Genomic DNA, 27,987 nt, shown 5'->3' with positions numbered 1-27,987 from the left:
AGTTAAGGACAATGTTCTTCACTTTGCTCAGAGGAAATGAGGCTATTCCTAAAAAAAAAAAAAATGTGTCTATATGTCATGTTAAGACCCCAATAGTCTGGCAGAAAGAGTAAATATAATGCTGAAGGGGGCTGTACAGTTGGCTCATATGACTGTTAATTCAGTAGATCCAACTATAAGAGAAATGTCCTACCGTATTACACCTATTGCTGTTTTGGGAGTTCCTCCTTTTGTGTCACTCAAAGGATGTGCACCTGTTTCCAGACTAAGACCAAATTAGTTAACTTGAGGTGTAGCAACATAGGTTGCTAGAGAGGAAATTACAGGCAAAGTACGTTTACCCCAGAACAAATATAAGATGTTGTATGACAACAAATGGGTGACTGCACGGTGCAACTAGCAAGTTGGCCATGGAGTATTTGTAAAGAAACCTTCAACCATGCAAACTAAATTCAGTGCATATTCCGGACCTCTTAAGATTAAACAAGTCAAGCGGCAAGTAGTAATCTTGGAAAACGGCCATGCCTGGAACATTGATAGGTTAGCCATGTGCCCTACATACCACATTCCTAAGTCGGAAGAATATCAACATCTCCACAAGGATACTTATGAGTCAATGGTCAGCAGGAATGTTCATACTTGTTGATTCAGCGTTGCAGTCAGACCTTGAGATGTTTTACATCTTCCTGTTTTTTATGTTTCTGTGCTTGAAGAGATGTGTTGTAAATGTACTTTCATCTGATGTATATGTACCATAGTCCTACCCCACCCCTTTGTTCCCTCTTTCTTGACAATTGTTCTTTCCATCTCCTTTCCCTGACACCCTTTCACCACTATCAGGTTCTGGTAATTCATCAGAAGCTTTCTGCCTTGTATTCCTACATTATGCAACTAAATATGTTGAGGAAATGCGATCTCCCCCAGTACCTATTAAATAAGACTCCAATAGTTTCTCCCACCTTTTCCACAATAAAGTGGGTTCTCCTACCTCATTTTAAAATGATGGAGGTAGTGACATATTTTACATAGCCATTCTAAATTTAAAAAGACGACGTGAGAATAAGATGCAAGGTAGGAAATCAAAATATGGAAACTTATGATAAGTACAATTTTACCTTCACATAAGTAAGCTAACCCCGTTAATGACCTGATTAGTTATGAATCTGACTAGTCTGTGGAAAACTGGTTTCTAATTTGACTGTACCCTACAATTCGGCATTTAGGCACATACATAATAGGAGTAGTTAAGATTAATACTTCTTTCTTTGACCTCGACAGTTTTCTTCTAGCTCTTGAGAATAAATATTGTACGGGTTCTCCAAGATATACAAATGTCATACAGCAGGAACGATGACCTGTAAAATCTTATAAGTGTGACATTCAGAGTTTCCTCCACTTGCCTGCTCTATTTTTCAGACCTGTACGATTTCCATCTAGATGATGGAATGGTTAATAGCAAATCACCCAGACAAGAAGTCGCATCTTGTACCTGTCAAGTTCCTTATGTATTCCTATAGGGTATTTGTATCAGCACTGCTGCTAATAAACTGCGTGACACAGCCCCGTCTCACCAAAAAGGCTAAATGTCTTCCTGAATGCTCCGGAAGGTTTCTCGCGTAGGCTACTTCCGCGTGTCTGTCAACACGGCAGACAACAGATGTGTCCATTGCCCCACCTCTAAAGTAAGACTAGGCGTTTTTCCATTGAAGGAGTGCTCCTCGTGGGACCGCCTCCAGAAGCACATAAAAAGATTCTTGCATCCTCCTTGGACTAGTGTTGCATTCAAGTCAAGTCTGCCTTCTCAAGGATGATGGGGAGCATCACTTGCCTGCATCTCAAGGATGATATGCGCACACTACTCATGTCAAATTTTGACTGTACCACACTTGCCTAATGAAGTCATTTAGGCAGAGAATTGCTGTACTCACCCTGACTCCAGAAAAGGGATATGTACACATAATTAAATGAAAATATTATGCTGCCTTATAGCTCTTATTTATAGAGGATCTAAGCTATCAATTTATCACAGCCAACTATTGCATGTTGGAATTATGTTCATTTGAGACTGTCATTTGTTTTTTGTTATTGCCCATTCCCATGATCAGTGAAAATAGTGATGCCCTAATCCTAAGCATATGCAAAAGAAACAATTGATGGACGGAATACTGGTCCATGCAAACATTCACCCCCAGTCACAAGGATATGGGTTTAATCCATCATTCTTTTACTCACCACACCACCCCAGTTTGGACCCAGCCATATGCAAATCAGTCTTGACCCTGTTCCTTTAGGAACAGTCCAGCCCGAACTGCCAGGCTAGGTCCTCCCTAGACCGGAAACAAGCATCCTAGGCCCGGTTTCAGGGCATCACCCTTCATCAGCCAGGCTAGCTTGAATCCAGTGGTGTAGTGAGCACGGGACCCACATCTAGGCATACCCTTCCCACTTAGGGCGACATATGCAAAAGAAACAATTGATGGACGGAATGCTGGACAATGCAAACATTCAGCCCTAGTCACAAGGATCTGGCTGGGTCTAAACTGGGGTGGCATGGTGAGCAAAAGATCGATGGATTTAACCCAGATCTCTTGAATGGGGGTGAACGTATGTTTTATTCAGCATTCAGTCCATCATTTGTTTGCGTAGCACTAATTCGAAGTATGGCATGATTTTCCTGTTCAATTTTCCCCACTAGGCAATCTTAACACATTCTTCAGGTCCATTATGAAAAAAATATTCTTGGGAATCGCCCTCTGTTGTTAAGCTTTTCCAGTGCTGAATGTGTTGTTTTTAACAATACCTATTGCATAATACATTATTATTGAGGTAAAACCCAGTAACTGTTTCCTTATCTGTACACATAGGTCACTGTAGTTGGCTGTTAATGTGCTTGTGGATAAGCAAGCTTGATGCAAATCTTTCCTTCACCCTGAGAAATGCCTGAATGTATGTCTGCCCTACCTTTTAGATAAATTTCATGTTACCTAAGTTCCTCATTGTAAATAGGCTGATGATGTCAAATTGGCCACAAACTGGTTTTACAATCTCTATTTGACAGAACAGTGGGCAAATTGGAACTGGACCGGCTGTTTTATTTCACACAAATTTAATTGGGTAATTCCTGACAACATTTGCACCACACAATTCTTTGTTTTGCTGATTCGAACGAGGTAAAATACAGAGTATTGGGTCATTAGTACTCATTCTGCACTGCAGAACTCTGAATAGGGAGCTAAAGTCAACCGGGGGGAAATAGCACCATGTGGTATGGGTAGTTCCCTCGACGGCTTTACGATATCTAGAGACAGCGGATCAAGAAATGAATACCTAATAACTTTTACCTGTACCCCATCCACCCTGTAGTAAAGACCTCCAATTGCGAAGATGATACTGATGGTTAATCTTTGACCAACTGACTATGCATGTTTTGTGTGACTTTCAACTGCTCTTGCTGTGTGCATCAGCTTAACTCCCAATCTACAGTTATCTTTTCTAAACTGCCACCCCTCATCTCACGAGTCCCTCATAATCTATTGTTCCCCTTTGTTACAGCATCCTCTTATACCCTAGGACATAGAGCTTTCCCATAAGGCTAGGTCGAAATATTATTTGTGTCTTTGCCTTCTCTTTTCCACTAGGACTGAAAATTAACTTGTTTTCATTCTGAAGAGATCCTACTGAAATTGCGTGTAAGCCTGCATTAACACATTTGTCTTTTGATCTGCCTGCAGCCGTATGCCGTGTCTCATCTGAACCTGTGTGCTGGAATCATGGTGACTGCATCTCATAACCCAAAGCAGGACGATGGCTACAAGGTATGAGATCATGAAAAGTTGTGACTAGTTAGCTTTCAGAAAACAACTGAAATCATTCTCTTTGTTAATGCGAAAAAATTGATCTGGATTTGCTTTTAAGTGTCATCAGAATTGATATTCTGAATTCCATTTGACAAAGGTAACATGACAACAAGGTATGTCACCTGAGTAAGATTAAATATGTGAGGAACATTGGCTATTCATTTTGAAACTCACACACAAATTTTTTTTTTTTTACTGCCAACAGGTTTATTGGGAAAATGGAGCTCAGATAATTTCTCCTCATGATAAGGGAATTGCGCTCGCCATAGAAGAAAATTTAGAGCCCTGGCCACATGCGTGGGACGATGATCTTATAGACAGCAGCACACTTCTTCATGATCCCTACGCCTCCATCGATAAAGATTACATGGCAGACATTCAGAGATACTGCCTCCACAGGTGAGTTTCTAAGGATCCTTCCATATCATTCTTTCACCACATGCTCTTTGGAACGACTAACATCTGCTGCAAAATTGGCACCAACGATGGAGTCATGTAAACACAGAAAGATATGAGAATGTGATAACACACTGCCAGTTTTGCGGCCACTCCCTATGAATTGTAATCTTTGATATTACACTAGTACTTACTTTAGCTCCTACTGTTTATTCATGCCGTTTCCAGTCCGTTTTTTTAAACAATTTCTGGTCGAACTCTGTGCCATGATTGCCCTCCTTGTTTTTCCTAATGGTGTTCTCTTCCATTGTTACACCATGTCGCTTGTTCCAAGAACTCTTCAGGGATATATGCTTTCAGAGTGTATGTTATTTATACATTTCAGAGAGAGCATTTCTGTACTACCTATGAAATCTCTATGCTAATTGTCTTATCACCATGTTTGACTGCAGTATCACTTCATTTCCTTCTGGAAGACATGTCTCTTTTTTACCTTTCCTTTTTACGCCTCATAAAAAAATGGTTTTACCAATCGCTATTAGTAATATGTAGGAATTTACCAATAACTGTTTCTTTAAGGGGAGATGGAAGCCCTCTGCTCATATTGAGTAAAGGAGTGATTGATTCTACTAACGGAAGTGATGGGTGGGAGACTGCACTCACGCAAGTGGACCTCTGGAGGAGCCTTGTTTGGGTTCTCGCTACCTTATGTAAATTCAGACACAAACCATTACATCTCTGGTTCTGCGTACCAAAGTGCTAGTTCGGTGGTCTTGATTTGACAGAAAACCCTGACAACATTTAGAACAGCATTTTGCATATCTAAGTGTGTGCGGCATTTGTGGGTCATCCGTCAGAGAGACTGCATCTGTCTTGTGGGAGAGTCTTGAGGAACGTATCCTCGCGGATGGAGTGTTCTTCTCTTTGGACATCACATTTTCCCACCGGAAGTAGACCTCTGTGAAGGGAATGGTCCCTTTTTAGGTCGAGCTCTCTCGACCTATTGTCGCTGAGTTGCTCCTCAAGGGAGATAGGCAGGTGCACGAGCGCCGATTGCATATCGTGAACGCGCATGCCCAGCCCCCCCAGCCGTGCACATCTTTTGCTCCACGCTCCACATTCACAGCGGCCGCCTCTCACAATCACGCACGCACACAGCCACACTCACGGAAGCGCGCACGCTGGCACACACACCCACGCACACACACAAACACACACACACACACACACTGCCCCCCCACCCACTCATCTGGCTCTTTCCGCGTGTCCCTCTCCCTCTGCAGCAGGTCAGTGTAGGCAGCAGGCATCCTCGGAGGTCGGCTGTGTCTTCTCCGGCGATCCGATGTGCACGCTCACGGTGACGTGCGCTCCCACTGCGCTGTTTCGCGCCATTTCCGCAGTTGCACCAACCTGATCAAAAAGCACAACCATTGACGTGTGGAGCGTGGTCAGCCGATGACCAGAAGCATGCCTAGAATGACAGCGCAAGCGTGGACGGATAGTGCTCTTTTATTTAGAAACCTATAATTTAGCGAGCGCACCTCATCCGTCGTGCTGTTAAAGCACAGTGCTTGCGCATGCGCCGTGATCCAATACGATCGGAGAGGGAGGCGACTGCCGGTGTGCAGCAGCGCGTTCACGTAGGTGTCTCCTCCACCCCCATGTCTGCGCACCTTAATTCACCTTAGGGTGGGGTGGGGCTGGTGGGTCACTCATGCCGCATGCGCACTGGGCTTTCACAATTTAAAGTGCGCGTAACTACCATGATCCTAGAGAGGCACCGTGACCGCTGCCAGGGCCATCATTTAATTAGCACCCCTGTCTGCCGACTACCGCCCGCAGCAGGTGAGTTCCAGGGCTTTCCAACTGGGCTCTCTGTGTCCGAGCTGTAACGTGATGCTGGGAGAGCCAATGCAGAGGGAGTTTATCGCACGCACTGTGTCCCACTGCTCTGTTGTTTGGATGCCCGGTGCCGGACGGTGTTATATGGGTCGTCAGATCACTGATGATCGCCCCGCTTCCGCGCCCCCACCCTCCCGAAATCTCTCTGCCTCCGTGATGACCGCTTCAGGAGTCGGACCAGCAACCTAAAGAATGGCGAAACCTTGGACAAAAGTGCTTCCTGGTGGCTTTGAGTGGTTCATAGCAACCAAGGTTTCAGATTGTAATGTGTGACATTTTCATAATTTTCGTGTATTTATGAGGGACATTTGGGCGACTATGAGTGATACTTTCTTGCGAGTGAAATCAGCAATTAAGACGAGGGAAACATATTAATATCTTACACTCAGAAATTACACTCGTGCAAGAGCAACTCTAAAATCTAGACTGCTGTAACCTAATTGACCTGTTGAATATCTAACAATTATATTAAAACTTTAACTCCGACCTTAGCAGGAACTGCAGCGTTAATTGTTTATACTTACCAAGTCTCTCTACTTGGCTGCGGACAACTGCTGGGATTCGGGATATATTCTCACTTAGTGACAACGGTGAGAGGAGATGACTGGTGACACTAAAGCTAACACTAACGAGACAAACTCACTGAGGAATTCACCTTCCATAGTTAACATGGAGTTGGCCATAATCACTCTTGAAGCTCATAACCCCACTCCCTTCCTCCGGTGTCAGGATCTTACTCTCCACGGAATTAGCTTATTGCTCAAGGAGGCCTTTCACCCCCACAGCTGATAAGCACATCAGTTAATGCCACTGGGCAAATCAGCTCAAAGGGGCAACTTTATTACTGGATGGCAAAGATAAATATGCTTTTTAGACAAGTACATTAAAAAAACACTTGCTCTAGATCTGGAACTAGGAAATTGTACCCAAGGCTGCATCGATAGTCAGTGTAACATGTATTAATCAAAAGTTATAATTCAAACCAGCTCAAACCTAAAATGTAGTAGAAACACCACAGGTCTTACACTGAACCCAAAAGTGTACTAAAAACACCACAGGTCTTACACTTACCCCCAAAAGGAAAAGCACATTCACTGTCACTACCCAAAAGGGTATCAGGCCATACACAATAGAGTCTGGGTCCTATCTGCCACAGTTTTAGCTTTGTTCAGATGGCAGACTGAGTCTGGCAACAGCATTCCTCACTCACCCTACACTTGTGCACAAGTATTAATTGTCATGCACAACCTGCTCAGAGTTCCTTATCCCATTGGTCCACATCAGCTGACCTTATTTAAAAAAAGATGGCCAGTGGATGTGACTCATAGTCAATGTGTGATGTTCCACCTATACATGAAAATAAAAATATAGTTAGGCCATAATTTCTTTAAAAAAATATTGTGGTATCCACAGCATCGTGGGGCGTAATATTGAAGGTACGAATATTGTTTTTTTCAGTTTTTTCTAATGCTTTGCAACCTCCCTCAGAAGGAGGTTGCTGTTTCATGTGTTTGCCACATGGTCTATTTCATTTCACAGATATCATACAGTTATTTGTTTGCCAAATGTAGGCCACAGTACCAGTACAAGTGTACAAGTGATCGTGTCGAATATCAGACAAAATATTCATGCAATTGAACAGAGTTCTTACCAACAAATTCTGTCTCACCTTCTTTCGGATGCACAATTCATTTCCATAAGCGAAAATTATTGATTAAAGATGTTTAGTCTTGTATTTGTCACACACATAGGTGGTTATTTGAATTTGAGTATGTAATGAGGAATAGTGCATAGTGTTGAGTATTTAACTTGGAGTAGCATAACTTTCTAATCACATGCATGATGGGTATATTTTGTTCCCACTATATGGAGTTGAGCCTGGCTATTGTGACACATGAGGTTATGCTGTTACTTCACTCACATTTATTATAATTTTAATTAGTTCTACCTTATGTTCTTTTAAAGTTTCCTATTTTTGGTTAAGGTGTTAGTGATTAGGTATGGGATTGGAAGGGTGCATGACTTGGACGCAGCACATGCTCCTACAGATGTGTACCTCTTATGTACTTTTTAGTATGACAGTGTAAATTATGACACACCCTTCCCCGTTAACACACAATTGGTGGCTGCCAACCTTACATTCTAGCTAGGCAGGTTTGGGCTAATAGCCAATATTTGCTACAGCTCTCCCATCGGACCCGTCCATGCGTGGCCTTTCACCCTCGAGGTCCAAGTATGTCTGTCCCATTCCTTACACCGCCGCCCGCTACACCCTTCATCCCCTAAAAAAGCACATTCAACTTACTTTTTTAAAACATTAAGTACCAGGGCCCTTGTTCTTTTGACTGCTCCTGGGTGTGTGCTTCTGATTCTGATTCTCACCCCTCTCCCTAAAGGTTAGCAAGAGCACGTCATTTTTAGGGAACAATATATCGCTTAGCAGTACCAGTTCACAGAGGCATTTCGTGGCAGGCACCGATAGTCTGTCTGGAAACCACCAGATCACAAGCATCTGCAATGCAATTGGTTTCTCATTTACGCAAGTTTGAGCTATTGGCATTTTAAATGACAATGCCTTTTATTTATGTTTTGGTTTTAAAAACATAAATAAAGGGCATTGTCATTTACAATACCAATAGCTCAAAGTAGCGTAAATGCGACACCTATTGCATTGCAAATGCTTGTATTATTTCTTTCTAGCCCCATATGCCATTTTCTGCCTCATGACAGCAGGGAGCAGCTCTATTATCACCTTCACAGAGCTGTCTGAAAATGTGAGAGGCAATTCGATTTTGCTCAACCACAGGGAGAGCGGATTAGAAAAACTACAGAATATACAGAAATTGACTAGACGGGTTTCTGCTTCAAAATACTGCTGAGGTGTCTTGTTTGAGCATGTACTTCAATTTTAATGTAGGATAAAATGATAATAAAACACAATTTATGGAAGTTATATTTTTATTTTTTGTGCTGCAGGAGTAGCAATTGCATCGCTTCCTAAAATGCATATTTCTTTTCTGTACTTGAGGGCAGTTGCACAATTCGTATTGGAGAATATTAAGAAGGTTCTTGTCATATCAAGTCACATTTATATTGCTGTGACTTCGAATCATTTTTAAATCAGCTATTATGGTCAACCCCTTCGTGACATGCAGCCCTTATTATTTAGCTAAATTGGGGTTTCGCCTAAACCTCGTTCCCATCATCCTCTCAACTCAGGGACATGAGCAGCAATGAAATGAGCAGCTTTTTTGTCGGTCATTGTTAATGGGAGAAATAGAGTATGCTTATGTGATACATTTTCACTCTGTTGTGGAGGATCCAGATGTATGTTTACAATCTGCTGTTTTTCACCCATGCATGGTCCAAAACACACTATGGTGCCTTTTTTAAACGTTTGTCAATGTGAAACAGTATTTTTTTACCAAATACAACTAGCTGGTGTTTTGTAGCCTTGTCTAAATGGTATAATTTTAAGTATGAATTAATACAGCCATTTTGCTTTTAATGTCCAACATTTAGAGATTGTTGTCGATTTCCGAGTCACTCCTTAATGGTTGTCATATCTCTGACCTCTGATCAGTTGCTGGGTCATTGTTGCCTTCTGTATTTGGAAAGACATTTTCATATTCATGTTAATCTGGAACTTTACCATGCAGCCAGATTTTGACAACTTAGTTAATGCAAACTTAGAGCTCAGGTTCCTGAGGCTTTCCCATCTGTGATTACAGTATCAATATTTAGACACTTTTGTAAGGAAATTCTATGGAATACTGTGAGTGCCTTTCTCTAAGTTATGTAAGTATTTATTTTGAAAAATAGGAGAGAGATGTACATTTCCTTCCTTTGCTCTAATGAGCATTTGTGATTTTTGAGATTGACAGTGTCCACAAAACCAGAGTAGTTGCTTGTCTACAGTCGAAATATTTTCAAAGTCTCTCTTTAGCCTAGCAAAGGGCACAGAGATGCCACGATAGCAGCAGATTGTGTGGTATACAACTGCCAGTTAACATGCACAATAATTGGAGCACTGTAAGACCCATAGGATCGCTGAATTAGTGTCTAGTGGATGACTTGAACTTCTCTTGGGTGGGTTATGTGCTTGGTGGCATGAGTTTAGCTTGATAAACCAGATGCAAGAAGGATAATCAGTCCTGCCATTGGAGGGGTATGAAGGAGGGGTGGGTAATACCTCTGTGACAGTGTAGTCAGCAGAACCTGTCTAAATAGGGCTCATTCCATTTCAGGTAATTCTTGAACATTTGGTAAATTCGTTGTGTTCTCAATGTTTGATTAAGAATGTCATGAAGTGAATGGCTAGTGGCTGACCTCGTTCATATTTTTTTTTAATCAGAGTTCATTGTAGTTGATCTGATAAATTGTACTTGATTTCAAATTGTTGGTGCTAATGTATTAAGGTTTTGAAGATAATTGCCCTAGAAGGTCATGTGCAGGTTGTACAATCGTTCAACATCAAGGTAGTGGTTGAGTGTATGTGTTAATTCAGTTAATGTATATGCTGGCCACTTGAGTCTGTATCTCTGAAACTGTTGTATGCTCAGTAATATTGCTGTAGTCTAGTCCTAAGAGGACCAGATATCTGTTAAGGTCTATGAAGGGAGCAGGATAAGTACGTTTTCAATAAGGCGAGTTAATAACGATTGATGGGAGCCATGTTCACTTTGCAGGCAGGATTAAATCAGCAATTTAGAGTAACAATTTTCTGATGTGAGTGCACTAGATCATGGACTGACCGTTTTTAGGTCTCGGCCTGCGTAGGCTGCGCTTGCGCAGTCTCGCTGGTGAGACATTTTGTTTTACAGTATGGGGGCTTGAACCCGCCCCTCTTCTCCATTGGCTGGCTTCCTAAACGGAGGCCAGCCATTGGAGGAGAGTGGCGTCATTCCGTTCAAGCCCAGATTTGGGGGTGTGTTTTTTACGTTCTTTCTATTTTCTTTCTCTCCTCTTCCAATTGGCTGGAATTTTACATTCCAGCCAATGGGAAGAGGAGAGAATAAAAAACACGCCCCCCCAGTCCTAAAATGTCGGGGCTTTTTCGGGAGCCATTTCTTCTGGACCGCCGCCGGAAGAAGTAGAGAAGCTGTCGAGTCCTCCGGTGAGTGCTCGCTTTTCTTGCCTCTGTTCCCTGATTGTGTCCGTTTTCTGGCGTCTGCCCCCTCGTTGTTCTTGCTTTCCTGCCCCCTCGTTCTTTGTGCTTGCTTTCCTGCCCCCTCGTTCTTTGTGCTTGCTCTCCTGCCCCCTCGTTCTTTGTGCTTGCTCTCCTGCACCCTCGTTCTTTGTGCTTGCTCTCCTGCCCCCTCGTTCTTTGTGCTTGCTCTCCTGCCCCCTCGTTCTTTGTGCTTGCTCTCCTGCCCCCTCGTTCTTTGTGCTTGCTCTCCTGCCCCCTCGTTGGTTGTGCTTGCTCTCCTGCCCCCTCGTTCGTTGTGCTTGCTCTCCTGCCCCCTGGCTGTGCTTGCTCTCCTGCCCCCTGTTTGTGCTTGCTCTCCTGCCCCCTGTTTGTGCTTGCTCTCCTGCCCCCTGGTTGTGCTTGCTTTCCTGCCCCTTGTTCCCTCGTTGTGAGCATTTTTTTAGGCCTCTGTTCCCTGTGTGTGTCTCTGTGTGTGTGTGGCTCTGTGTGTCTCTGTGTGTGTGTGTCTCTGTGTGTGTGTGGCTCTGTGTGTGTGGCTCTGTGTGTGTGTGTGTGGCTCTATGTGTGTGTGGCTCTGTGTGTGTGGCTCTGTGTGTGTGTGGCTCTGTGTGTGTGTGTGTGGCTCTGTGTGTGTGTGTGTGGCTCGGTTTGTGTGGCTCTGTGCGCGGGGCTCTGTGCGCGGGGCTCTGTGCGTGGGGCTCTGTGCGTGGGGCTCTGTGCGTGGGGCTCTGTGCGTGGGGCTCTGTGCGTGGGGCTCTGTGCGTGGGGCTCTGTGCGTGGGGCTCTGTGTGTGTGTGGCTCTGTGTGTGTGTGGCTCTGTGTGTGTGTGGGTGGCTCTGTTTGTGTGTGGGTGGCTCTGTGTGTGGGTGGGTGGCTCTGTGTGTGTGTGGGTGGCTCTGTGTGTGTGTGGGTGGCTCTGTGTGTGGGTGGGTGGGCGGGTGGCTCTGTGTGTGTGTGGGTGGGTGGGTGGCTCTGTGTGGGTGGGTGGGTGGCTCTGTGTGTGTGTGGGTGGCTCTGTGTGTGGGTGGGTGGGCGGGTGGCTCTGTGTGTGTGTGGGTGGGTGGGTGGCTCTGTGTGGGTGGGTGGGTGGCTCTGTGTGGGTGGCTCTGTGTGTGTGGCTCTGTGTGTGTGTGGCTCTGTGTGTGTGTGGCTCTGTGTGTGTGTGTGGCTCTGTGTGTGAGTGGCTCTGTGTGTGAGTGGCTCTGTGTGTGTGGCTCTGTGTGTGTGTGGCTCTGTGTGTGTGTGGCTCTGTGTGTGAGTGGCTCTGTGTGAGTGGCTCTGTGTGAGTGGCTCTGTGTGGGTGGCTCTGTGTGGGTGGCTCTGTGTGAGTGGCTCTGTATGTGTGTGTGGGTGGCTTTGTGTGTGTGGCTCTGTGTGGGTGCAAATGCAATAGGTCTCGCATTTGCGAGCGATTAAGCTATTGGCATTGTAAATTACAATGCCATTTATTTATGTTTTAAAAAAGAAAGCATAAATACAAATAATGTCATGAGCAATGCCAATAGCTCTAACTTTAAGAATGGCGAGACCATTGCATTGTAAATGCTTGTTCCTGTTTCCTGCCCACTTAGGTAGAGATGGATTTTCATGTGCTCCCTCTATGCCTGCGTTTTACTGACCAGTGAGGGAATTCCGTGCAGTTCATTTGGTGTAATAAATACCTCGATGTATTACTCGACTTGATTATTTTGCTGTAAACCAGTATTTTCATTTTTTTTCTAAATACTCCCAGCTTCTGAGACGCATGTTCTGCAAAGCATCACATTCTGCAGCGAAGTGTAGTACTGCTTAAATAGTTGTACTCATTGCTGGAGTACTATAAGGCGTGGTACCAACACTTGGATTGTGTGGCCCCATCCAAGAATTAATACTTGAATACAAATAATCCTTCTAAAGGAAGTAGTTGATAACTCCTAGAGATGTGATCTAGAGGGAAACTAAGGGATCCGGCACCCAAGACACAACGAAAAATATAGGCAATATTGATATTCGTGCGGTGCTAAAAGAGAAGGGATGTCATTCCTGCATCCCCTAAAACATTGGTTGAAACAAATCTGTCAGCACACACAATAGTGTATTAACACAAATGAGGCATCAGTCGACCTTTTGTTCTCCAGTTCTTTCTTTAATTGGGTTTTTGGTTCCTCTGCCAGCTAGCACGTGTTTCGTCTGTGGGTGTGTCATCCTAGGACTTCCTCAGGGCTGTAATTCGCAGTTGCACTCTGAGGTCAGTACAGTATATCCTCATATTAAAATAATATATAGCAGCAGTAACACGATAAATCAGAGTATGTGAAAAAGTATGTCTTAAGCTGTAAAAATCCTCTCACCCGTGTCCAGGCAAAAGGCTCCGTAGTCCGAGTATCGGCAATGCGCCCGTTTCCCACTCACGACATGGTGATAAGACATGTGTTGGCTGACAGGAATCAAAAACCCAATTAAAGAAAGAAATGGAGAACAAATGTTATGTTATGTTATGTTATGTTATTTATTTCTTCTATAGCGCACGGCTACTCCAAAGGAGCATCCTGGCGCTTTAGCGAAGAAAACTTATGCAGAATGGCAAACATAACGACTAAAAGCTGAAAGAAAAAAAGAAACCAAAATAGAAAACCCTATACAGAAAAGAGCCAGGTCTTTAGTTCCTTCCTGAAAACAAGAAGATTGCTTGCCCTTCTTGAAGCCAAAGGGAGCTCATTCCAGCCCCGCGAGGCCAGGTACCGAAATGCCCGGCCTCCAGTTCTGGAGCGCTTAATGACCGGCACAACCACTTTGGCCAATGAAGCAGAACGTAGAGCCCTGCTAGGCTGGTAAAAAGAAAAACGTTTCCCGATATACTTGGGACCGATACCATGAAGGGCTTTGAAAACAAGAGTGAGGCTTTTAAAAAGGATCCTCTTAGAGATGGGCAACCAATGCAAAGCTTTTAATAGCTCAGCAGCGTTGGCCCGTCTCGAAAGTCCGTAAATAGCTCGGGCCGCAGAATTCTGCACCACTTGCAGGCGGGTCAATAGATATTTGGGTAGACCCAAATAGAGGGCGTTCGCATAGTCTAAACGCGACCCTATTAATGCCTGCACGATGGTTCTTTTGTGGTGAAGTGACAGCAAAGGAAGAAATTTCCTAAGCATCCTGAGAATGCCAAAGCATTTCCCTGAGAGCCCGATGACATGGGGCCGAAAGGATAGGTCACAATCAGAATTCCTAAATTCTTTGCCTTCACGGAGGCAGTGTCCGGGGGAAACATGTCCGACTGAGGACTAATTTGTGTTAATACACTATTGCGTTTGCTGAGAGACTTGTCTCAAATAACTCCCAGAGATGCCATGGATGTAAGAAGAGGCTGGCGCACTGTTCTGTTCGGACTGATGGGTCCAGAGAAACATGTAGAAATTCTCGTCGCATTTTGAGGTTGGAACCATAAACGCTGCAACAGTATTGGTGAACATTTTTAGCTTGACCAGCCAGACAGACTTCCACAGGGAAACAACTTATTTTGTTTCCATTCACAATGTGCACCATGTCACATCACTACAGTTTCTCTCTTCTGCGATGCAGGAGAGCTGAGCGAATGTTGGAGGCCGCTCAGCAATATATTTTCACAAAAGTTAATATTACTGAATATGCAATCATGTCTCCATGTGTGGAGAAGTGTGGCTCACTGGTTAGAGGCGGCAGACCCGTAAGCAGAGAACGGCCCGGGACCAGGGTTCGATTCCCGACGCGGCAGGGTCGTGGACCAGGGTCAGCGGACTCGATAATTCTCGCCTCGGTGCCTACTCTAGTCAGAAACCACACTCGGCAACTCTGGGCATCAGCTTGCCTCATCTTCACAATGGCCCCCCCAGACCGCCGGGGATGCTTGGTCGCACCTTAGAGATACCCATCAGGGACCATCTCTCAGGGTGAGCCAGGACGGGTTCCCCAGTGGTCGAAGCGTGGAGATACTCCTCCGGGAGTCGATTCCTAGCGCTATATAAACCCGCAATTAAATTAAAATTAAATGTGTCCACACTTCCCAGAAATATGTGGTGTATTCTCCGTTAAACGGTAAAACGTTTTTTTTAAATTTTGATTTGTATTTTAAAATCATTAGAAAATGTCCCATGTTTGAAAATGTTATGTCTACACGACTGAAAACATTTCATTGAATAATCATTGCGATTAATTTGAAGAGGTAGTCGTAATGAATCAGTGCACAGATTGGTTATTTCCAAATTATAATTTAATTGAAAAGTATAAGGACACGAGCCATTGGAGAATCCAAATAAGATGCGACTAATTAATTAAATGTAATTCAAACATTGAACTTTGAGTGCTTTCTCCTTTGAAAAACGTTAAGACCACCTTTCCATGAGCTCTGTTTTGTCTGAATGCACCTGTAGGCCCCCTGAGGAAGAGAGAGTTGATGGTTTGTAAATATGAGAAATTTTCTATTTCAGAAGAACAATTTCAACATGCGAATGAAAATAAACAAATGTTTTAAATTAGAAAGCTTTCGCGAAAATGAGAGTCTGGATATTGCACAGTATAGGTGTATCAAGCACAATTAAAATAGGAATGCAGCTTACATACATCTGTAGTGATGTTTTTGATTTGCTGCTGATAGGATACTCTCAGTGGTGACAGTGGATTAGAACTTCCATTTCGATTAACCAGGATTTGTCTGTGAAAACACAGCTTTTATGCAGAATATTAGCAACTGTAATATTTAGTACACTTATATTGATGCCCTGGCTTGCAACAAATCCTTTCTAATTATGTGTCGGCCACTTCAGCAAAACAAACATAAATAAAGGGAGGTGAAAAATTCCTTCTCTCCTGGGTTGAGTTGGTCTGTATGTGTTTTTCGGAGGGATACTTCTATCTCCTATTCCTCACCTTCAGAATCTTCCCAGACGTCCTGCTGGATATGGAAGATTTTTTGGCAATACCCAACCACACTAGTAGGTGCTTCATGCAGCTCCATGTCAACTCTGCCCCACCCCGGAAGTGACAGCTGGAGCAGCATGTAACTGCCACCTAAGCACGCTGATTTCAGTTTCTTTCAGGACATTGATCGCACCCTTGGAGCCCAAAAACTAATTGTTCATGCCAGTGTGCATATCTCTTATTTGGAACCGTATTTGATGGAATAGTCCATACCACAGAATAGGGAGGTGGGAGGGCGAGGAGAAATCTGCAGTTAGACAGAGTTTCCACCAGAAACAGCATTACAAAAAGGTAAGTAACGCGTTCTGTTTGATGGACATTTCTAACCGCTTGTTTCTCAGCTTTAGAAAAGATACCCAACCAGTACCTCACCGGTGGTGTCCTCCAGAAAGAGCGTTACCAAATGTAAGTAACTTGTTCGGTACAATATTAGTTTCTGAGAGGAGTACTGGTGATTTACCTTCTTGGACAAGGGTATAAATGCATTGTTGATCAGTCAGTGGGCACATATTTGGCATAAGAACTGGATTTTGCTCAGACGTTTAGGTGCAAAGACTCCAATCATGGGTCCACACTGCGACCCTACCCTGGTTATGATTAGGCCTAGTTATGATACAAAGAGGATGAGTAGGCTGGGTGTAAATTGGCCTCACCATGCCCCTTGGCATTGACGATTAGTCACTGCTACTAACCGTAGCTTTACTGCCTGTGGCTTCACCAGTAATATTGTATTGTATTGTAATTGCATTTGTGCAGCGCTTACTACCCCTGACAAGGTGTCGAAGCGCTTTTTCAGCGAGTAGTGTTGAATTAGTATAGAGAAACATGCAAGTAAATTTTAAGTGGTGGGTATGTTAGTCAGTTATTTGGATTCGGAAGGATAGAAGAGGAACCAACGTTTTTAATAATATAGCGCTTCTAACCCCTGTTGGTGTGTTGAAGCGCTTTTTTGGTGAGTAGCATGAAGGTCTACAAGTAGAAGTAACTGTGTGGGAGCATGTGCACGACCTGAGCTATTTCCGGTGCAGGACCCGAGAAAGTGACAGGGGCGGTTATATCATTCAAGGGCAAAGCAAAAGAGGGGCAGGAGTGGAACCCAGTCTCAGGAGTGGGCAGGAGGAAGCCTCCAGATGAGCATCGCACTGCCAATGTCTTCCTGGCAGTTACCGATACTACCTGCTTGCTACCTCTCTTTCTGGGAGGTGATACAGCAGAACACAAGAGTTACTCCAATCTGATAATTACATTTAAAAGAGCATGCCTATTCATTGTTTTTTACGCAAAAATCGGTATTTCCAAAGCAACTTGGTGGAAATCACTCTGTTTGTTTGGTAGAAAATCTCAAAAACGCACTCACGGCAAAAAGAATATTTTAAACATTAATACGTGGGTCCTTCTTCGGTGTCCAAATATGCATTTGAGTGGCTTGTATTTAACTTGTGAGCATTATTTAGAGGAAGCATGTACTTTCTTCCATTGAATCTGATGTGCGTCCCTACCCAACCATTAACACACTCACTTTTTATTGCAGGGAAATCAACAAGGAGTCTAAACTGAAATTTGTGCACACCTCTGTGCACGGCGTGGGCCATGTGTTCGTGCAGTCTGCCTTCCGGGCATTTGGTTTTGATGGGCCGCTTGCGGTTGCTGAACAAAAGGACCCTGACCCCGAGTTCCCAACTGTGAAATACCCCAATCCAGAGGAGGGCAAAGGTGTATTGGTAAGAATCATTTATTTTTTTGTTTATGTATGTCGATTTTGCACTTCGCCATCTGGGTATTTCAGAGTGCTGCTTTGTAGAAGTCGAGACTGGAAAGGGCTATCAAAAAGGGAAAACAGGGGAGTCCCTGTTTCAGGTAGAAGCCCTCTTTAACCCAGAGAGTAACATCACAGAGAACTACTGCACTCTCTGTGAACACTTAACCGAGAAACTTGAGCAAATTGCCCCGCTGAAAGTGGCCAAGAAACGAGGCAGCCCGTCCGCACCGTGGTACACGGAAAGCCTGAGAAATCTTAAGATCTCCTGTAAAACGGCCGAAAGACACTGGAGGAGGGATTACACGGAGCAGAATAGATTATATTGGAGACTTTCAATGATAAAATACAAAAAGGAAATAGTGACGGCCAAAGCAGAACATTTTGCAGCCATCATACTGAAAAGCGCCAACAAATCAAGAGACATCTTTAAAATAGTGAGAGAAATGACACACCCTGATTGCACTAGTAGTAACATCAAACCCTCGCAGGAGCTGTGTGATGGACTGGCCTCCTTTTTCCAGGACAAAATAAATAAAATAGTGGAGAGTATGGAAGATTCTCCTTCGCTCATACCACTACATCAGAGCACAGGGACAAGTAGTAAGGGTGAAGATGGAATGGCCAAGTATCCACCCTCCAGGGCCTCCCTGGACAATTTTGCAATTCCTTCTGCGAAAGAGTTTGCTCAAGTAGCCCTTAGCATCTCCTCGGGATCACCGCTGGATCCTCTGCCCCACAAAATTGTGAAGGAATTCGGGTCCGAATTCTTTCCTATTCTTCGACAGCTATGTGGTCAATACCTCAGTACAGGCACTGTACCGGTTAAATGGAAGCAGGCCGTTATCACACCTCTTCTGTAGAAACCAACTCTTGACCCTAGCTGCTACAAGAACTATCGACCAATTTCGCTCCTGCCCTATCCAATTAAGATCACGGAACGCCTGGTTAGCAAGTCCCTGTCCCTCTTTCTGGAGACGAATAACATTCTAGAGGAGGAACAGTTTGGGTTTAGACCAGCCCTTGGGACTGTCAGCACTGGTGATGGTACTGGATAACCTACGAATGAGGGCGGACAGGGGCGAGTCAGCAATCCTAATCCTGCTGGACCTGTCCTCCACGTTCGATACGGTGACCCACGACATTCTGCTGACAAGGCTGGAGACCTTTGGAGTGAAAGGAATGGCGCTTAACTGGCTACGTTCGTATTTGGCCGACAGGTGGCAGGCAATGTCACTCCCTCCATACCAATCTGAATTTGCCAAAGTTCCACATGGGGTTCCGCAGGGATCATCCATCAGTCCCATCCTGTTTAATGCTTACATGCAACCCATGTTGGGTATCATTAAGGCTTATGACATCAGCGTGATTAACTACGCTGATGACACACAGCTTATGATCTCCCTTAATGGTGCTCAGGCGGATTCATTAGATAGCTTCCATGCCTGTATACATGAAATGGCGACATGGCTGAAGGGAAACTCGCTCCAGTTCAACAGCGGAAAAAACAGAGATCCTACAATGCAAGGTGGGGAGGATTGCCAGAAGCCTGCCTGCCGACTTTTGGCCTTTAGCCTCGTATGGACCACTCACACCAGTGAATACGGTGCGGAATCTGGGGGTCCGCTTTAATGAAAATTTAAATCTGGAGACCCACGTCAACAAACTGGTGGGCAGTTGCTTCACTTTAATGCGAGGTCTCCGGAAGCTGCTACCTTTGCTACCGGTACAGGCAAGAACAACTGTAGTCAGGAGTACCATTCTCAGCCACCTGGACTATTGCAACGCCTTGTTACTGGAATCACCTGGATATCTGATTACCAGACTACAGAGTATCCAGGTGGCAGCAGCTAAGTTGGCAATCTCACGAACCCGCCGATCCTCAACAACTCAATCGCTGGCTGACTTGCACTGGCTCCCAGTGCCTCAGAGGATCCTTTTTAAGTCCCTATGCACCGTTTTCAAAGCAGTGCATGGTCAGGGCCCTAAGCCACTCCAGGACAAGTTCCAGTGGTATTAGCCTACACGGGCCCTCCGCTCCTCTTCCACAAACCTTGTCAGAATACCTAGGATTAAAAAAGCGACCCAGGGTGGCAGAGCGTTTAGCGTAGCAGCGGCCCGCCTCTGGAAAAGCCTTCTAATTGAAATCCGGAAAATCAGCAAATTACTGCTGTTCCGTAAAAAAATCAAGACCTGGCTCTTTCCAAGGGTAACCCCCCCCCCAAGGGGTAATAGTAACAGACCCTTGTCGAGACACCCTCCTCATGCTCTCAAGATTGACTGTTTTTTAGTTGCACCTTTCTTCAGCGCCAGGATGCCCGCAGGGTTACAGCGCACTCTATAAATAAATAAAATAAAATAAAATAAATAGAAGTGTGAGCAGTGGGAAGAACAAAATGTTTGAAGTCTAGTTTAAATTCATTCGGATTTGATGTTTGAGCACCTGTCCACTCTCTCCAGGATTCTGCTGAAGTGAACGTGTTTGTTCTGCCCCAGGCTGTGGTTCCAGCCATTATTTCTAACCCACCGATCTGTCTCCGTTTTTTGGTAGCTTGATGGACATGGGCGAATCGGGTGTGAGCTGGTCAAGCATTGGTGTCTGGCATGTGATTAGTGGGGTGCCAGTCTGTGCATTTGTCCAGTTAGTCTTCTGAGTTGTGCAAAGTGCTGTGAATGTGATCCTTTTGTCAATGAGAAGCCAAGTTAGTATTTTTGAGGAAATTTGCTTAGGCACATTTCCATTTACTTGGGGACAATGTGGCTGCTATAACTTTAGTCTTTTTTGTGAATGCATTTGTAGGTTAAATTGCTATATTCAAGTTAGATGACACCATGTGCCATCATGATTTGCCACCACATGCAATCGCTGGTGCCCTGCTTAACTCTAACCCAGGCTAGGTCTGAAGGAGCTGTGGCATTTTCCTGATCCTGGACAGTTGTAAAGGGACCTCTAGATTTCTTTCAGTTTGTGATGTGGTTGGCAGTGTTGGTACGTGTGTGGGCCTAATAATGGGATTAAATAGTCTATGATTATACTATCGTTATTATATAACTGTACTAGGGCATTTAAAACTTATATTTATTTTGGATAATGTTCTCTTATCTTGAAGAACACGAACAGTGTGGTATTTTTTGTCCTTATCTACCATAAAGTCGCACTTTGTGCTTCAATTGTAAATTTTCCATCTTCATATATTTTGTGCCACAAAAAAGGGCTGAAAACATGATGACGTTTTTTTCTCTTTTGTTTTGTTTTGTTTTCCTAATATTATGGGACTTTTTAAAATAGAGAAGGTGCATTGATTTGCTCCTAACGAATGCAATATACAAAATGTACACTATGAAAGGCTGTTGTCAAATGACAGGCCTTTGGAACCCTTTAATAAAGGAATCTAAACATAGAAATATGTGTTTTACCTAGACAGTGGTTTAATCATTGAAAACACTCCTTTCCTCACCAGCGTGCGGTAATTCTGTGTTCAGTTGATCTTCCAGTGCTGTCTTAAGGTGACAATATCCACTTCTGGCCAAGGCAGGAAGACGGAGCCAGCCAAAGGTCTGCTTTATTTAAAACCTCAAATCCAATCCAAAAGAGTTGATTATTCCTGTTTTTCTGCAGTTTTCCCTGACTCTGATCCCAAGGGTCAAATGTTAGACCAGTTGAGACTGCTCCCTGTGGTTTGTGGATTGTAAGAGAAACAGCATTCCACATTTTTCCATTACTTCAGTAAGCAGCACCATTACTGGATAATGGAAATAGATGGTTTAACTTGAACAGGGCGACACCTCCTTTAAACAAGGAATGGCTGACATCCCCCATGCAAAAGGTAGGAGTACCTAGGAAGCAGTACATGTAGGCAAGTGTGCCAATTGCAGACATGCCAAATTCATGTACTGCCTGTGACAAAAGTTGGACCCTGCCATTTGGACTCGGTAAGCCTGCTAGAGGGATGTCTTACTGACATGAACAGGGGAAGTGACAGCTTTGCTATTAACGTCAATGGCAAAGGTGGGCTAGCAGCGGAGGACTGCTCTACCAGGCTGGATTGACGGACTGGGGGGCACATTTTACTTGGGCACCCTCTATGGGGGCACAGTGCTGCAAGCCCTGGGTTACCCCTCTAACTTGCATGTCCTGGGTACCGGAGTACCATTTATTAGGGACGTACAGGTAAGTTAGTCATTTCTGATTGGGTACAGCCAATTCAACATGCACTTTAGGGTCCAGGCACTGGCACTGAGGTCTGGTTAGCTGCCCTCAGTGCACTCTCAGAGTTGGAAAACCAGCAGCATCAGTCGAAAAACTAGGGGATGACAATAAAAAAAATGGCATTACTTTACATGGCTCAATCCCAGATGAAAGGTGATGATCAACTAACTTTTGTCCTGATGATTCTCTTCATCTAAGTGGAAGAACCTGGAAAGGCCATCTGCATTGGCATAGTCAGTTCCAGGTCTGTGTTCCACTGTGAAGTCCATCCCCTGTAGGGAAATGGACCACCTCAATAACTTGGAGTTCTCTCCTCTTGTCTGCATTAGCCATTTGAGTGATCTGTGGTCAGTTTGAACTTAGAAGTGAGTCCCAAAAAGGTAGGGTCTTGGCTTCTTCAGGGACGACACCAAAGCATAGGCCTCCTTCTCAAAGGTATTCCAATGCTGCTCCCTATGAAGGAGTTGCCTGCTGATGAAGGCAACTGTCAGATCTCGGCCCAAGTTATTTACTTTTGGCGATACTGCACCTAACCCATGTTCATTGGCATCTTTCTGGACAATAAAATATTTACTGAAGTCGGGGCCTTCAAGATAGGTGCTGAGTGCAGTGCTTTCTCGAGAGTGTCAAAAACCTTTTGCCACTGCTCAGTCCAGATAACGCTTCATGCTGCTTCTTGGAGGTCAAGCCAGTTAATGATGCCTCTATGGTCCAAAAACCCTTCACGAATCTCCTAGAGTATCCAGTCAGGCTTAAGAAGGCTCTGACCTGGGTCTTGCGAGGCTCCCAAGCCAGGATGGTCTGACTCCTGGGCTGGAGAGGTTGTACATGGCCTCCACCAACTTAGTTGCCCACGTACACACAACAGTCCTGCCCTATTTGGCATTTAGTTGCCTTGATAGTCAGGCCTGCCTGCTGCAAGGCCTGAAGCACTTACTTGAGGTGAACCAGGTGATTCTCCCATGTGGAGCGAAATACAGTGATAGCATCAAGCTAAGCTGCACTGACGGACTCCAATCTTGATAGTACACCATTCCCCTACCTATGGAAGGTGAAAATGGCATTCTTCAACCCAAAGAGCAGCACTTTAAATTGAAGGTGGCCCTCAGGTGTGGAGAAAGCAGACCTCTCCTTGGCTCCTGGAGTGAGGGAAACCTGCCAATAACCTGATGTCACGTCAAAGGTGCTCGGATACTTAGCTTTCCCCAACATGTCAATTAGCTCATTAGCTCTTGAAATGGGGTGGGAATCCATCTTGGTGACGGCATTTAGGCCCCTGTAGTCCACACAGAACCTCGGCTCAGGTTTTCCCCTCTTGAGGTTAGGTTTGGGCACCCATGGACTGCTGGAAGGCTCAATCACTCCTAGTTCCAACATCTTGGCAACCTCAGCCTTGATGCTGGCCTTAACCTGGTCAGACAATCTGTACATTTTACTCTTGACTTGCAAGCTGTTGCCGGTGTCCACATCATGGGTACACCGTGTTGTCAGACCTGGAGTAAGAGAGAACAGTCCAGCAAACTGCTTCCGTAAATAATAGCAGTTCCTTTGTTGCTGGTCTATCAGTGTGGGGAAGAGAATCACTCCCTCCACAGTTCCATCTTGGGCATTGGCAAATAGGAGGTCTGGGAAAAGGTCCCTTTCTTCTTCCTCGACTCCATCTGTTTCCATCAACATGGTGATGTCTGCCATCTCGTGATTTAGCTTGAACCTTTTTACATGGATCACACTGTGAGGGTTTCTGGAAGTACCCAAGTCTACCAAGTAGGTGACTTCCCCCTTCTTCTCTAGGATGGGGCACAGTCAGTTCACTTGTCCTGTAAGGCCCTGGGTTCTATAGGCTCTAAGACCCACACCAAGAGGACATTTAGTTATACCAGTGCATGACCAGTTCCTGGCTCACCACCACATTCTTGTTTGCCTTCTGCATATACTCAACCCTTCTGGTGCGAAGGCCAAGTACATAGTCCACTATGTCCTGCTTAGGTTCTTTGAGGGGGGCTTTCCAATCCTTCCTTAACCAAGCTGAGTGGACCTCTCACAGGCTGTCAAAAGAGAAGCTCAAAGGGACTGAAGTCATGATCATGCCTTTTATTGTTTGTTGAATCTCTCAACTAAACCATTACCCTGGGGATGATATGGGGGGGTGACGTAAGTCACCCTATATTCCTCCCACATTGCCTTCAGATAGGTGGAATGAAATGCATGCCCCAAACTGAGATAACCTCATTAGGAAACCCAACCCTGGTGAAGATCCCAAAGAGGTCTCTAGCCATTCACTGCAGGGGCAGTGAATGGTCTCAGGATATCTAGTGGCATGGCCCATTGCCACTAGGATGAACCTGTTCCCTGAAGTTGTCGGTGGGTCTAAGGGACCAACACATCTATCCTCACCCTCTCCAATGATGTCTCCACCACTGGTGGTGGTATAAGGGGAGCCTTTGACTTGCCTTCTGCCTTGCCACTGACTTGGCAGGTCATGCAAGCGTGGCAAAACTCCTTGACCTCTCAGATATCTAGCTAACTGTCACAGGTCTTCTAGAGGGGGACAGGCCATTTGTCCATTGCTCGGGTCCTCTCTAGGGGACCCCCCTGATCTTTAGAGCTCTGCCAAATCAGGCAAGGTTCCAGGAGCCAGTTATTCAGGCAATCGGCCTTCCACCTAAGTGTTGGGCTCTTTCTGGGCCTTTGGACCTTTTGGAGGCTGGGCTGCCAACCTTCCTGCCACTCCTCTTGACTTTAGGCACCTGCTCCATAGTTTCAGGCTCCAGGATCCCAGAGCCTTCTGTGTTCTGGTTGCGACACACACCCATTCAGGGAGACCCAGCATTGCTGCATGGGTCCTCCTCTAAACGTCTGCCCAAGCAGAAGTTTCTAAGTTATTGCCCATCAAATACTCTGCTGGGATAGCAGGGGACACGGCTTTGTTCTTTGGGCTAGCAACTCCTCCCCACTCAAAGTCAACCACACCCATAAGGTGTGACTTAGTGACATTGTCAGCGTTGACAATCTTGTGCACCTCCTCAGGTAAGTTATGCTCCAGGTATATCTGTTTATCCATAACCATGGTTATACTGGCACCTGTATCCCTCAGAGCCTTCACCTCTACACCATTGATTTGTGCCCACTGCCTATACTTCTCCATGCTAGGAGGCCTGTGGGCCAAAGGCTCAGTCTTCTCCCCACCCAAGGGACACTAAGATGACCTTATTGTACCCCTTGGTATCTCTAAGGAAAACCTCCCTTTGAATGGGATGTGGCACATGACTCCCATCTTGGGCTACTTTTTGGGGACTTTTTGGGGCTATATTTCTTTTGATACTTTCCTCTCCTCTTTCCCCTGGGAGGGGACCTGACAACTTACCTTCTGGTCACCACCAGGGAGCGTTTTAGGGGCCCTGGTTCTTAGCTATCCCACCACTTATTAGCTATCTTGCCCAGTTCCCTCTGGCTAGACAGCTTAGTATCCACCAGATGCTGATGCAAATCGAATGACAAATTGTTAAAATGTGCTCCTTAACCAGATTGTAGAGCCCTTCAAATGTATCCACTGTGTTGTCTTTACTCCACCCAACTAGTGCCTTAACTGAGGTGTCAGAACGTCTCCCCATGTTTGTGTGGTACCTTTCTGAAGGGATGTAAGCTCCAGCCTATACTCTTCAGGAGTTAACCCAAAAAGCTCAACAAGGACTGCCTTCATGTGGGTGTAGAATTCAGCTGCCTCCTCCCGTGTGAGTAGGTTACCAACCTCTGGTACTAAGTCCCACAGATCTGTGTCCCAGTATTGTGCCTCTACCTTCCTCATTTTGAGAGCTCTCTAAGATGGCCAGCCACTCTTCAATGTCATCCCCATTAACATAACTAGGCACATCCCCTTTGGACACCTTTAAACTGGGGGCACCCCATGAGCACTTCCAGATCTACAGTCACCATCTCCTCTGGGCTTCAAGCCTAGCCTGGCCCTCCTTTCCTCTAGGCTAGGCTTCTCTCAGCCAGAGCTACGGCCCTATCCTCCAAGTCCATGCTCTCCTCATGGATCTCTGGCTGTGTTCAGAGTTAGCCAGGCTGTGGACCCTGGAGACCCTCCTGGGCCCTCCAAGGGCGGTTAGGTTTCTACCTGTCCCACTGGCTCCACTCAACAGGTTGTGATTATCCTCCAACTCCTCTTCATCTCCACTACCTTGGGACAATTTCTTCCTCAAGCATGACAGTACCATGTGAGCCTCCTCCCAGACTATTAGGGATGTAATCAAAGCAGGTTTCTTGCCTTTAGTTCCCATGATGCTCTTCCTCTCTGCACAAAATGTCCTAAGATCTTGCATGAGGACAGATTTGCCAAATCGAGCTCCATGCCTCTTTTGTGGAAAAATGGCTTCTGGCTTTTTTTCAAAGCACTACAGTGGGAAACTTTACCACATTTTTTCAAACTCTTCTCTACTACTTGGCAAAGTTTTTGCAATTCTTTAGGGACAGTACTCCGGAGTTCATTAATGTTCGCAGAAATTACTTTTGGGGCGCAAGAATCTTTTCTCTACCTATGCGAATTCTCAGAGGTCTTAACTTCAACAACTGAATGGTACTGTTAAACGCAACTTCTGGGTCCCACCAATAGGCACCAATGTGAGGAAATGGGACATATTCTATAGTGTGGTTGTGCAACATTACTGGGTAATGCACTTACCAACCCCTTTAGGACCCTTGGGTTTAGTCTGTCAAACCCTCAGTTCAACCCTGGGTAGCTGTGGCACTGAGTGGCAAGGCTTGCACTGAGTGGCAAGTGTTAAGCATTTAAACCACACGAAAAGACTTGCAGAAGAAATGGACACAACGCCAATTTATAACAATAGACTGTATTTCTATAAGAATTAAGACACTAAAACAAAAAAGATTACTGGAGGGTACCTGAGATATAAATTTTCAAGCAATAATCAAAGCAATTTCACTTAACCACAAACAAGCCATGGCAAAAGCAACACATTAGACATAGAAACGTATTCAAGGCAAACCTACTTAAGTGTCACTGCAGGCAGTTAGTAGTACCTGGGGCAACGTACTCTGGTAGCGAGCTAGTCAGGGGGACCAGCCAGGTCCTCGAGCACAGTTACCTCCACAAAAGAAGCAGTTTTTTAGCCGTTCGAGGCACTTTAACCACATTACAATGGATTCCCATGGCGTGGTCCTGATGCAAGGTATGAAGGATGATGAAGATGTTCCAAGGATGCTGTGGATGCGATGAGGTCAGTGTGCGAATTCATGCAGGGATTCCTTGGCCCGCGATGATGGTGAGAAGGTCCTGTTTATAGGGTTGCCGTCCCACAAAGTCCTGTACGGTCTGGCCGAAGTCCAGCTGCCACTAGACTACTAGTCGCCTGTTGTCGCGGTCACAAGCCAATCCTTCGGAGGGTCCCAGGAAGTCTCCTACAGCACTCCTAGGCTCAGCGAACTTGGGTCCAACTCTGTGCGTCGGGTCTTAGTCCTCGTTGCTGCATGGCAGCGGTGGCAGTGGCTTGAAGACTTTCAGCTGCCTACTTGCCCCAGCTGGCTTCTGCAGCTGTTGTTTCTCCGTGCTGCAACCAGGAGGCCAGTCAGCTGGCTCTTGGAGTTTCCTGCTTGACTGGCCTCTGGAGACAGTATCTGCTCTAGCAGGTCACAGCAGGCACCCTCTTTTCTATGCTAGCCACCAGGTGCAACAGGTGCTGTCCTCATCAGTGCAGCAGGGCAGTCCTCCTTCAGTCCTTCTTCCACGTTGGTCAAGATCTAAGGTCTGGGTACCAGGAGTGCCCCC

The 27,987-nt window shown here is 45.2% G+C and overlaps 1 protein-coding gene across 1 annotated transcript in view; it reads left to right on the top strand.

Moving 5' to 3' along the window:
• The window catches only part of PGM2 (phosphoglucomutase 2), a 368,921-nt gene that overhangs the window by 234,419 nt on the left and 106,515 nt on the right, over positions 1 to 27,987 (top strand). Inside the window, exons 5-7 of the mRNA XM_078678353.1 lie at positions 3,732 to 3,815; positions 4,063 to 4,256; positions 17,768 to 17,957. Of these exons, the coding sequence (XP_078534479.1) occupies positions 3,732 to 3,815; positions 4,063 to 4,256; positions 17,768 to 17,957 (468 nt within the window). The remainder of the gene's footprint in view (positions 1 to 3,731; positions 3,816 to 4,062; positions 4,257 to 17,767; positions 17,958 to 27,987) is intronic.

This window comes from Lissotriton helveticus, chromosome 2_2 (assembly GCF_964261635.1).
Source record: "Lissotriton helveticus chromosome 2_2, aLisHel1.1, whole genome shotgun sequence".
Taxonomy (NCBI): domain Eukaryota; kingdom Metazoa; phylum Chordata; class Amphibia; order Caudata; family Salamandridae; genus Lissotriton; species Lissotriton helveticus.
Note: the sequence above shows the minus strand (reverse complement) of the source record. Positions and strands in the feature narration are given on the sequence as shown.